General features: G+C 42.3%; 2 protein-coding genes across 2 annotated transcripts; both read left to right on the plus strand.

Moving 5' to 3' along the window:
* Positions 1-1,329: 1,329 nt before the first annotated feature.
* Positions 1,330-5,519, plus strand: LOC118364875 (actin, alpha skeletal muscle 2). Its single transcript, XM_035746658.2, has 7 exons — positions 1,330-1,487; positions 3,203-3,342; positions 3,659-3,983; positions 4,098-4,259; positions 4,391-4,582; positions 4,677-4,858; positions 4,995-5,519. Exons 2-7 carry the CDS (start codon positions 3,214-3,216, stop codon positions 5,136-5,138), a joined length of 1,134 nt encoding a protein of 377 aa, XP_035602551.1. The 5' UTR covers positions 1,330-1,487; positions 3,203-3,213; the 3' UTR covers positions 5,139-5,519.
* Positions 5,520-6,468: 949 nt separating this feature from the next.
* On the plus strand, positions 6,469-12,754 carry LOC118364876 (centriole, cilia and spindle-associated protein-like). Its single transcript, XM_035746659.2, has 4 exons — positions 6,469-6,667; positions 7,428-7,834; positions 8,613-8,974; positions 9,514-12,754. The coding sequence occupies exons 2-4, from the start codon at positions 7,471-7,473 to the stop codon at positions 9,691-9,693; spliced, it is 906 nt and encodes a 301-aa protein (XP_035602552.1). The 5' UTR covers positions 6,469-6,667; positions 7,428-7,470; the 3' UTR covers positions 9,694-12,754.
* Positions 12,755-13,375: the final 621 nt, after the last annotated feature.

Consider the following 13,375-nt stretch of genomic DNA (forward strand, 5'->3'; position numbering starts at 1 on the left):
CTTTTACGAGCCTGAGTATTGGTCCCCCATGGCGCTTGCAACGCCAGGGTTGTGGGTTTGATTCCCACGGGAGACCAGTACAAAAATGTTTGCACTCACTACTGTAAGTCGCTCTGGATAAGAGCGTCCGTTAAATGACAAATGTCAAAATGTTAATATTGGTATATGAAGTAGGCTATCCCATCAATAACATGCCTAACAAAGCTCAGATATATTATAGGGACCAGTTGGATAATGACATGCAATTTTAAACATTTTGTTTTCTTGTAGTAAAATACCTTTCCACAAGTACATTTAGTTGGATACCTTGGCAGTGATGAGTGAGCAGTTGGACAAACATATCAGTTTATAGAGGCACTTTTTTTTAAAGTCTGGGCTACAAAAAAGGAATTGTTCATGCCTTGGTGGCTGGCTGCAGCTGTTGGGCTGCATGGCTAGGGTCCTATCTGCTTTCACCTACCCCCTGTTCAGAGAAACCAGACCATGGCCACTGTTAGTAAATGCGGAAGTTACAAGTGACCAGCTACCACACGAAACGCCCCCATCTCAAACTTGATACAACTTCCCCCCTCTCTTACTTGCCGATGTTGATGCTGGAGAATAAAGTCCATGTTAATTATGTTCCATGAAGTTTGAGATTTTAATGGCAGAATGTGTTTCAAACTTTTAGTATAAAAAAGATAACTAGACTAACAGCTACACATACATCTTTGAAATACCATTTGAGAGACAACTCCCCCACCCCCACAAAAAAAAAAGATACTATACTTAACATGTTCTTAAATCAATTAAAATAACATGGATCTGACAAAGAACCGGGTAAAATATACCGAGATATTCATTGTTCAATAACTTGTAGTGTTCCATTAAACAACCCTTTATAGAATCGCGCCTGCTCTAGCTGTAAAGGAATCAACATAAACCAATGAAATAACATGAATAGAATATGGGCTACCTTGACGAGGTGCGCTCAGGAAAGCAAGTCATTTGCAAAGAGATGAACGGAAAAACATAATGCCACAGTCAATATCCTTGCATCATTGAATGATTTTGCACTGCATGCTGTCATAGAACGGGGAATATGGACGTGTGTAGTCCTGCGTCAAAGCGCGCCTGTGTTCAAGATGCCATGCTGGAGTCCGACGGATTACACCCCTTGGCTCTCCATACACGGGCCGAGCGCTACAGTTTGGATTCGGGACTACCTCTCCATATATGGACCGTCCTGCGCATTACGAAGGGCGACCCTGAGCTCTTCAGCGCTCGTCTACGGGAGTGTCCGGTGCGCACCCGTCCCAAGAACCAAATATGGATGAATGGGTCGGGAGAATTCCTGTGGAATAGATGGGCATTCCTAATGGTTGTCAGGAGACGAAAAAAGGTGGATGGCGTCGGGTATATAAGGTTGACGGCGGTTGCTGTCAGTCCTTAGCTGGAACCAGCAGTGGTAAAGGTCTGTAACTGAGCTTCTTCTAAAAGAAAACCAGGTAAGAGAACGAGCCCGTGGAATATTAGACCACGCTGCTGCACGAGGAGGTCAATACGAGGAGTGGATTTTTTTCTCTCTCTGGGACATTACATCATGGACTCTGGATAAGGAATTAAACAAATCAAAGATAATCTACACAGTATTGTGACAGTCGGTGAAACTTGGCAGCCAATAACCGACTCAGTTGAACTTTTAGCCTACTTTCGTAAACTAAACAGATTACACCTGGCTGTCAAATTATTATTATAATAATAGAAGAATTGGATGAAAATGAATTTGATTTGATACATTAGTCTAACTGCATAATGTAGGCTAATGCGTGCTTGTAAAAAAAAGCATGTTGATTTAATTGATAAATGATAATTGGTCTTTGAGATAAAATGATTTGAAATTACATTTTGGTAGTTAATTTGATATATTAAGATAATATCAGACAAAATATTGAATTGGTCTACTTGATATTGGAAAACCTGTTATGTCAGTAGAGAGCGAGAGAAAGAAAGAGATCCACAACTTTGTATTGAATCAAAAGTTCCTGGAACGACTGCATTACATGCTTATAGGCTACCCTATATGATAGGTTATCCAATGTGTGTATTGATTGTTGATCTATTTAACCAGATGATCGACAGGTTTATAGTGCCTTACCTGAAAGCCTTATTAATAGAAAACGTTTTCGTAATGTAAAATCACTCCATGGAACGATTGTTGAAACGTTTGTGGTCATTGTATAATATGCAGTCTAACGTTATCATGATCACTTTGGTAAAATTACCGAGACCACCGTGTCAGACTACCGTGTCATATTTAAGCAATAAGACCTGAGGTGGGGTGGTATATGGCCAATATACCACGGCTAACGGCTGTTCTTATGAAATATGCAACGTGGAGTGCCTGGACACAGCCCTTAGCTGTGGTATATTGGCTATATACCACACACCCCTGAGGTGCCTTATTACTATTATAAACTGGTTACCAACGTTACCAAAGTTATTTCTGTCATACTCGTGAACACAACTCTTTAGAGTGCGATAGAAATAGTATTACAAGCAGTTTTACTATGACTTCTGCAGTGCATGACCATGGGGTAGTGAAATAATTAGGCAGTATAAAGCTTAAATATTGGGGAATACAATATTTTGGGGGAATACAATAATAATTTCGTTGAAAAAATTGATAATTGATGGAGTACTGTAGTGCATCTAATGCAGGGATGTCAATCTCATTCCATGGAGGGCCTAGTGTCAGCAGGTTTTTTTTCTCTCATTCTAATTAAGACCTAGACAACCAGTTGAGGGGAGTTCTTTACTAATTAGTGACCTTGATTCATCAATCGAGTACAAGGAAGGATTTAAAACCAGCAGACACTCGGCCCTCCGTAGAATGAGTTTGGCACCTGTAATCTAAGGGTTAAGAACATACATTGTGGACCCCACTTTGGAACCACTGGTGTAGGCAACCTAATATGTCTGATGGCATTCTTGGTCAACTCTCAGTGTAATGTGATTCTTTCTGTGTGAAAATTGGTTACGAGTGGATAATCTTCAGTGGGCATCCATGATGCATCAGCAACACATCCGAAAGTATCGTTTTTACGCACAGAATGTCGTTTTTACGCACAGAATGTAGATGCGTAATGTCAGTGAGAGATCTTGCAGTAAGGAGGCTACTTACAGTATGATAAACGTGTGTTCCTTTTGCACATTGTCTCAGAACCCACCAAGATGTGTGACGACGACGAGACTACCGCTCTTGTGTGCGACAATGGCTCCGGACTGGTCAAGGCTGGCTTCGCCGGTGACGACGCCCCCAGGGCTGTCTTCCCCTCCATTGTCGGTCGCCCTCGTCACCAGGTACGTAAAAGCACCACTCCTAGGTATGGATAGTTATGTGAATGAAGGCACCATACCTTGTTTCACGATATAGCCTACTATGATATCCAAAGTACAAAGATATGCGTAAAACACATATTGGCAAATATACACGAATTCAAGTTCAAAAATGCATTTAGGTATAGTTTACTAGTGCTAACGTGTAATTTGTCAGGTGTGACGTTTCGTTTTAGTATCCAATGTGTAGTGTACCGTTAGATGGTAATGTGTAGTTGTTAGTACTTGTGTGCGCCATGTCCTTGTCGGTGTCTCAATGGGCTTGTTCTGTCTCTTCCAGGGTGTGATGGTGGGTATGGGTCAGAAGGACTCCTACGTAGGAGATGAAGCTCAGAGCAAGAGGGGTATCCTGACCCTGAAGTACCCCATCGAGCACGGTATCATCACTAACTGGGACGACATGGAGAAGATCTGGCACCACACCTTCTACAACGAGCTGCGCGTGGCCCCCGAGGAGCACCCCACCCTGCTCACTGAGGCCCCCCTGAACCCCAAGGCCAACAGAGAGAAGATGACACAGATCATGTTCGAGACCTTCAACGTTCCCGCCATGTATGTGGCCATCCAGGCTGTCCTGTCCCTGTACGCTTCCGGTCGTACCACCGGTAAGAATTTGCCCCATGCACGCCTTTCCCCCGCACACAACCCGCTATTTGTATTTCAAGTTGTTGGTGTTTGGGTTGTCTGCTTTACTGAATTGTGGTGTTTTCTGTGTTTAGGTATTGTGCTGGACTCCGGTGATGGTGTGACCCACAACGTCCCCATCTATGAGGGTTACGCTCTCCCCCACGCCATCATGCGTCTGGATCTGGCTGGTCGCGATCTGACTGACTACCTCATGAAGATCCTGACCGAGCGTGGCTACTCTTTCGTCACAACCGGTGAGCATGAACTTTGTGTTTTTGCACAGATATGCTTGTTTGGTCAATTTAAAGTATTAGAACGTTTTACGCACAAAAGCGCAAGACGCACGGGTATACTTTTACGCATTAACGGAAATGTTTCATTTCAGCCGAGCGTGAGATCGTGCGTGACATTAAGGAGAAGCTGTGCTATGTCGCCCTGGACTTCGAGAATGAAATGGCCACCGCCGCCTCCTCCTCCTCCCTGGAGAAGAGCTACGAGCTTCCCGACGGTCAGGTCATCACCATCGGTAACGAGCGTTTCCGTTGCCCAGAGACCCTCTTCCAGCCTTCCTTCATTGGTGCGTATTTACCGTTAAAGGCCTATAATATAATCCAACATAAAATATTCGGCCTAAAGAGTGGTTGAATATTGATCTTTGCATACCTGCACAGGTATGGAGTCCGCTGGTATTCATGAGACTGCCTACAACAGCATCATGAAGTGCGACATTGACATCCGTAAGGACCTGTACGCCAACAATGTGCTTTCCGGGGGTACCACAATGTACCCTGGTATTGCTGACCGTATGCAGAAGGAGATCACTGCCCTGGCCCCCAGCACCATGAAGATCAAGGTAATTACAAATAAACAATACATTTACGCACAGTAAAATAGTTCAAATAGATGCCATTGGTCTGCATAATTGTTTCATTGTCATTGTGTTACCTATGGTACCCAGTATCTAATACTGCTTTTCTCACTTGGCATAGATCATTGCCCCACCTGAGCGTAAATACTCCGTCTGGATCGGTGGCTCCATCCTGGCTTCCCTGTCCACTTTCCAGGCTATGTGGATCACCAAGCAGGAATACGACGAGGCAGGCCCCAGCATTGTCCACCGCAAGTGCTTCTAAATGCATTGTCAACATCTCGCTCAGGATCCAAGAAACAACGGCACACCGCCTTGCGATCAAGGGACAACTTTATACAACTGTTACATTGTAACAGCGAAAGCTCAGCAAAACGGAGAGAATGACGTTAACATCACGACATGTGAGGAAAAATACCAACATGTGAATGTAAAATGTACATAAATGTTATTTATTGACCGTCCATCATTTGGTATTTTTTGGTGAGCACAGTCTGTTTTGGGGACAGAGGGTGACCACAACGTTGTTTTCTCTGGTTACCCGATATTGGCTCAGAAGTACGTGCCATCTGTACTCGAGCCAAACATTATCAACTACTAACCATCAAGAGATCCACATAGGAAATAAAAACCATCTATTTTCAAACGTGTTTCTGTTATTTTGTTATTTTGAGGTGCATTACAACACAATCAACACTTACAATAGGCATTGGTGTGCGTTTTATGATGCGCAACTATTAAAAACCCATTAGGGTAAAGATTAATTCATTTTTGGCACATAGCAACATAAATAGCCTAAACATTATGAGACACTTTCAATTTGGATGCCTTTCAATGTTATGAAGAACAAGGGCCAATATGACTATCTGGAACTGGAAGGACAAACAATGAGCTCAAGTAGGCCAACAAGTGTTGAAGGAAATTGTTCTAAACGTCCCTGACAAGACAAACAATGTCCTGGATTTATTTTACTAGGCAAGTCAGTTAAGAACACATTCGTATTTTCAATGACGGCCTAGGAACAAGTGGGGTAACTGCCTTGTTCAGAGGCAGAGCGACATATTACCTTGTCATCTCGGGGACACGCTCTAACCACTAGCCTCCCTGCCGCCCCATGGATATAAATCATTGAGCCAGACCGCGTTCGTAATATTAACTCTCTTTTACAATAATATTATCAATGTGCCTAAAATACGAATTCTCTCTAACTATTTAACAAACATTTGCATGTAATTTATTGAACTGAGGGATTGATTTTATTTTCTGTGTTAGATTCATACTAAACAATGACATAGCATTCTTTCACTAGGTAGGTAGTCGCAGCAAACCCTTGCTCACAGCAGATCTTCTTTGTCACCAAATTTGGCCATTCGACTGCAATACCAATACTGATATTGATTTTAAATCACATGAGCAGGCTAATCATTTAATATTTCACAACTGAAAAAAATACATTTGAGGCTGACACCCCCCACACAGAATTTGCATTATACATCTTTACTTGTTTCTAAAAAAAAATAAAAAAAGATGACACCTGTTGAAGCAATTACATGCCTAAGAATAAAATACATCCTAGGAAGAGAGGCGCGCCAGTACCATGCTGTCTGGACATGCGCACTGCACTTTCTATAGCTTTTAATGGAGAAACATATTTAATTCCAGGGTTGAGAGGGCTATATTCGGACGACGAGTCAATGTCGAAATATGCGCGACAACGGGCAATTATAATGGAGGAATACTTGAAGTGAAAATTATGATGTTCTGTAATTCTCCATAATGACGTCCGGGTGAGGGGTAAGCTTATACGCACTGATAATAACCTGTTCTGGTCGTGTTTACAGCCACTATAGTGCGCAGGTAGAAGCAAACGTCGACGCCACCAGCTGTGCATGTTTTCGTCACCCTATTGCCTTTAAGTATTTACATGTAATAAATTACTTTTGGTATGTGGGCTAACAATAACATTTCTGTAGCGATAGACCAGTGCAGTGTTTTGATAAAGACGGCCGTATTGGCGTCAGCAATGTCTGCCTCAATCAAATAGCAGGCTCGGCTGCGCCATATTTGGGCAACAGAAACAGCAGATAAACCACAAAACGGATTTCTTTCGGGGAAACAATTTAGGCCGTGGCTGGTTTATGAATGGAAATGCTCTTAATAAACTTCATAACTAGGCTACATACGGCCTACACTATCCCCATCTATTATGTTATAGTATTCTAAGCCTAAATAACATTGTAATAACGATGCTATTGCTACACATAGACTGTATATTTATAGCGTCAGATGGGCATTATGGGGCCCAGCCTATAAGATAATCATCAGATGGCATGGGTTACTGTATTCGAGGGAGGGAAATGCTGATAGGTAATTCTAGAAGGCCCAGGTGCACTGGATTGCTCTGGGCTGCTACAGGCTTCAGATCTGTGGTGGGACTGTCACCAGCAGCCTACAATGACACATTCTACACTCTTATAGAAACATAGGCCTAGTTACTGTTGCATCGTAGGGGTATGTATGTAATAAAACTTCTATTTTCTCCCCTCCTCCATAGTTTGTGAGCTAATCAAAATTGGACCTAAGCAGTAACAGGAATCATGGTGACTAAGAAAATCCGTACGGAGTACATGAAGAAATTCAAAGAGCCGAAATGGGAGACGTTTTCCAAGTGCTACGAGGACTCGGTGAAGTACAGGTTGACCAGGCGGGTGATGGAACACGCTCACAAACCTCTGTGGTTCTGGGAGGGGTGGGATATCTCGACCGGGTCAGACACCAGCGCCAGTGGGCGGTCCACCCCCAAGGTGAGGAACAAAGTCGCGCCTTTAGACATCAAACTTCTGACACCACCAGTGAAGTCAGAATCAAGGGAGAGCCCGGAACCGAAGCCTCCTCCTGTGAATGGGGAACCAGAATTGGAGGCCAAGGAGTTTACACTCTTGGATGCACTACCACCCACAGGTATCTATCTATCTTCTACTATTGCAAATACTTGTATACACCTGAATGTTGATCCTATTGTAATAAGGCCTGCAGTAGACTATGCTTTTGAGCTACAAACATGCATAAAGAAAAAAGGTCTTAACTTGTTAGGTCTATATACTGAGTGTACAGAACATTAGGAACACCTGCTCTTTCCATCACATAGATGGATCATCACCAGGTGAATCCGGGTGAACGCTAGGATCCTTTATTGATGTCACTTGTTAAATTCACTTCAATCAGTGTAGATGAAGACAGGTCAACGAAGGATTTTAAGTCTTGAGACAATTGAGACGTGGATTGTGTATGTGTGCCATTCAGAGGGTGAAAGGGCAAGACAAAATATTTAAGTGCCTTTGAACGGGCCAGCATCCCTGTGAACGCTTTCGACACCTTGTAAAGTCCAAGCCCCGATGATTTGAGGCTGTGCTGAGGGCAAAAGGGGTGCAACTCAATATTAGGAAGGTGTTCCTAATGTTTGGTATAGTGTATAATTCAAAAGGCACTCGCACATCTGAGCTATCTTTTTTTGCAGGAGCATGGTAACAGTTGAATAAAATGTGAAAAAAAGAAGAAACCCGCACACCACTCTCAATAGTATCACAGATCTTTAATAAGCTTTCCGTATCGGCCTCACGGCCTTCGTCAGAGCTTTTGACAAAAGAGCAGTGATACTATCAAGAGCAGTGTGCGGGTTTCTTCTTTTTTTCTCAGTATAGTGTATAATAAAACTACATCACTTTCTGCTCATTCAAAGAGTCTGTAATAGAGAATGGGGGCCTAAACGAACCAGATGAGGGGACAGTTAACGGGTCAGTAGTACAACATGGTCCAGTGGCTGAAACGCCAACAGATGAGGGACCAGCAGACAAGGCGTCATCAGACGAGGAGCCGGTGAAGACTGAGCCTAAGCGTCGCCACCGCCATCGTGTCCCTCGCTCAGAACCATGTCAAAGGGACTATTCCTGTGACGACATCAAGCCTGCGCCCGTCAGGAAGCCCTCCAGAGCAAAGAGCCAGCCCCCAGCCATCACCACAGAGAAGGAGAACAGACAACCTCCGCCCCGGCTCGACTGGGCAGAGAGACACGCGTCATCTGCTAGGAGGTCTACAAATCAGGTAAGAGTGTGTGTGTGTGTGTGTGTGTGTGTGTGTGTGTGTGTGTGTGTGTGTGTGTGTGTGTGTGTGTGTGTGTGTGTGTGTGTGTGTGTGTGTGTGTGTGTGTGTGTGTGTGTGTGTGTGTGTGTGTGTGTGTGAGAGAGAGGCTGGGCATATGTGAGGTTAGTAAAAATGCTTTGATATTCATTCCATTTGATGTTATTTCAGTACCAGGCTTGCATTTGGTTTCTTAGGCCAGGGTATAATGATCCGAAGAGGCTAGCATTAGAGGAATACTGGATGAAAGCTGTGTAGCTTATGTAATGCAGGCTTACTGTGCGTCAAACATATAATCTGCAAATAAGATCGAGTTATGTCAGGGAAAATAAATAGGGGGGCATCTTCATGGAAAGGATACCAGAGAAGCGTAGCTCATCATCCAACACCCCCCCCAGAAACGATCAATAATAGAAGAGTGGTATGTATTTCGGAGGTGAGCGCCGAACGCCTATCCTATCTCATTTCCCTAACATCCCGGGCACCCCTCTCTCTCTCCACAGAGTCGCACATCTGACGCATGCGTTCAGACCAGACGGGAGTCGGATAAACGCTGTTGGGACGTGGACCGCAGGAGGGCACGGTCCGCCGACCTGGAGAAGATACGGCGGTCGGAGTTGGCCGTGGTGGATGACCGTTGGATGACCGAGTACATGCGCTGCTTCTCTGCCCGGTTGAGGTAGAGCACAAGGATCATGGGTATTCCTCCGCCACCGTCGACCTTTCTATTTTTAACACCATGTTTCCTTATTTAGGATTGGTTAACAGAACCAAATAATTGGATTGGTTTAGACACCAATTAGGGCCCTGAGGTTTTCCTGGCCACATAAGCTGACAAGGAAGAACTCGGGGCCCTAATCATAAGGTATGGTTGATTTGTTAAGTTGATCGCTGAGTTGACGATATGCCACTTTTCTTCCACAAGGGATGACACAATCATAGTAGAATATTGCAAGATATGTAGTTATGCTTCTAGAAATTAGACTGGTTTGTACATGTTTATGCTGCTGACTACAGAGTATGATTTATACTGTATTATTAGACATTTCAAGCATGATGATGGTCTTTACACTTCGCTTTAGTTTGGTGGAGTTTTTGACATTCTGTGTTGCTTATGTCATTTCAGGCTATAAAATCCAAAAGTTAGATCAGGGGTATTCAACCGGGAGTACTGCAGGGGGTCCGCAATAATATATATACAAAAAGCTACAGTAGAAAAGAGGAGAATATTTTTCTATTTAACTTTATTTCTCTATTCCTAATATTGAGCTAGTTACACTCATTAGAGCTAATTACACTCATTAGAGCTAATTACACTCATTGGAGCTAATTATAGTCACTGGAGCTAATTACAGTCACTGGAGCTAATTACACCCATTGGGGCTAATTACACCCATTGGAGCTAATTACACTCATTGGAGCTGATTACACCCATTGGAGCTAATTACACTCATTGGAGCTGATTACACCCATTGGAGCTAATTACACTCATTGGGGCTAATTACACTCATTGGAGCTAATTACAGTCACTGGAGTATCTGACATACTGTAGGTAAAGCACCCGCTGGTAAGCTTTCTTGTCTTGGACACTCGTTTTTGTGAACACATGGCCCCCAAAACATTTTTGAAGTTACCTTTCTAGCTAATAGGCCATGTTAGAGTTTACACACATTTGCTGGGGGGAAAAGCAAGTGTATGATGGGGGTACCTGGGGAAGAATAATTTTTTATTTAACTAGGCAAGTAAGTTAAGAACAAATTGTTATTTACAATGACGGCCTACCCAGACAAACCCAGACGACACCGGGCCAATTGTGCGCCGCCCTATGGGACTCACAGTCACGGCCGGATGTGATACAGCCTGAATTTGAACCAGGGACTGTAGTGACACCTCTTGCACTGAGATGCAGTGCCTTAGACTGCTGCGCCACTCGGGTGCGAGGTTGAAGACCCCTGAGCTAGATGAAAGGACCAAACAATTCTTGTTTTAGATATTACAGTATTTTCGAACTACTAAAAGCCATAGCCAAGGGGTTGTGGCATAGTGCTGCAGAGAAAGAAACTGCTAGCGGGCTAATATCCTGCATTAGCTTTATTGTATTATGTTGCAAATTTCAATCTAAATCTAGAATGCATTCCAGAGGATTGTATTATTCATATTTCCATTAAAGCTCTTATCAGTAGTACCATGGATATTGTTGTAAAGTTGTTGTAAAGAAAGATACCGTTAGACATTGTATGACATAGTTATTGCGCTCACACCTGTATGTTTTTTGCTCTTTACATCTTGGCTAAGCCTCGTACGAACCATCCTGATCCCGCGAGCTCACATTCTGTTTCGCTAAACAAGGATACAGAATGTGAGCTCGCGAGATCAGGATGGTTCCTACGGTGCTACATCTTGGCAGCTTCGCCCACTATATATTTTACAATCACAAATACTCACCGCCTCACGTATTGTAGTAGACAGGCTGAAATTGCAATGTAACGTGGTAAAGAAATGCCCTTCTTGTGCTACATTACCAAATACACTTTTTAGAGTGTGTCACTCACCATCACAATTGTCTTTGACTGGTTTTCGTAGATTTACTTATTTGATTGGTTATTCATACTGAATTGTGATGTCAGTACCAAGTTCTGTATCTGTAATTTAAATGGAGGGCTATTTTGACAGAAATGAAGTGTTGTATTTGAAATATTAATTCTTGTGGGTTGTGAATAATGCTCAGTTTACATACTTTTCCCATTTTTTTTTACAATGCTTATTGATAGTGCTGTTCACTCAGAATGTTTTTACGTATAATGTATACTTTTACATTTCACTTTCACCAAGTCTTAGTTTAGGAATGGTTCCTTGAGAGAACGTTGGAATGACGTTTCCAGAACGTCTCACCGGGAACCTTGTAGGACACCAGCAGTTTTTTGGAGTGTTGAAATGGTTGTGGCTTTAATTGACTTATGCGTGTACAATCTGATGAGACTTCCCCCGTGTCTGCCAGAGGGGAGTTTTTAGTGTGTGTGATTGGCTGTGGTTGTATGGGCAGAGAGAGAGAGCTCACTGTTAAGAAGATTAGACTGGCATTATCTTACGGTCATCTTTATTCAGAGTGGTCAAAGTTCCATTGGTGATCATGTGACACTTCCCTCCTATGTCATCGTGGATTGGCAAAACAACCCGAGTCATTCTTTACTTGAACACTGCATTATTTATAAGGAGTTATAGGATTTAATGTCAGGTTATGACCAAGTCATGGAAACTGAAGAGCTGGCTGCTTATATCACAGACAGGTTTGACTAGTGTTTGTGTATTCATTGTCCTCTACAACATTCCTTTATGAATATGTTCATTCCAAGAACCGTCTCTCAGGAAGGAATAAGAGACACTAATGATTTGTCTATAGTCTTACTGTAACTACAATGTGAGGAAATGTGATGTACTGTTTCGGGGGTTTGGAAAACACTGATTCAAAATTAAATTGATTGTTTTATGTCGGATATTAATTGTTTGAGCTCTCTGAACAAAGCTTTGAGTTATTTTTATGTGTGAATTTGATTTGCATAAGATATTATTTAACCAAAAGTGATACATGTATCATACAATAGTATATATAACCATGTTTGTGTTTTATTTCAACAGATGTTTACATTTTTGATCACTGTATTTGTATTTGTAAACATGCACAATGATATATATTTTCATCCACTTTGAAACATTGCTGTGAATTAAAATCATATTTGAATATTTGAGGAGTTGTTTGCTTTTTTTAATGTTTATTTGGGAATTTGAATTAACAACAACACTGTGATGTATTTTTGCATGACCCCTATGACCCATAAGGTCTCCATTTGATCAATTAATACCAGTGATATTAAACATGATTGGTTTGAATTAGATTTCACTCCTAATTTAAAAAAATTAAATTAAAACTGTGAAGGACCTCGGCGTTACTCTGGACCCTGATCTCTCTTTTGAAGAACATATCAAGACCATTTCGAGGACAGCTTTTTTCCATCTACGTAACATTGCAAAAATCAGAAACTTTCTGTCCAAAAATGATGCAGAAAAATTAATCCATGCTTTTGTCACTTCTAGGTTAGACTACTGCAATGCTCTATTTTCCGGCTACCCGGATAAAGCACTAAATAAACTTCAGTTAGTGCTAAATACGGCTGCTAGAATCCTGACTAGAACCAAAAAATTTGATCATATTACTCCAGTGCTAGCCTCTCTACACTGGCTTCCTGTCAAAGCAAGGGCTGATTTCAAGGTTTTACTGCTAACCTACAAAGCATTACATGGGCTTGCTCCTACCTACCTCTCTGATTTGGTCCTGCCGTACATACCTACACGTACGCTACGGTCACA

This window comes from Oncorhynchus keta, chromosome 32 (genome assembly GCF_023373465.1).
Source record: "Oncorhynchus keta strain PuntledgeMale-10-30-2019 chromosome 32, Oket_V2, whole genome shotgun sequence".
NCBI lineage: Eukaryota > Metazoa > Chordata > Actinopteri > Salmoniformes > Salmonidae > Oncorhynchus > Oncorhynchus keta.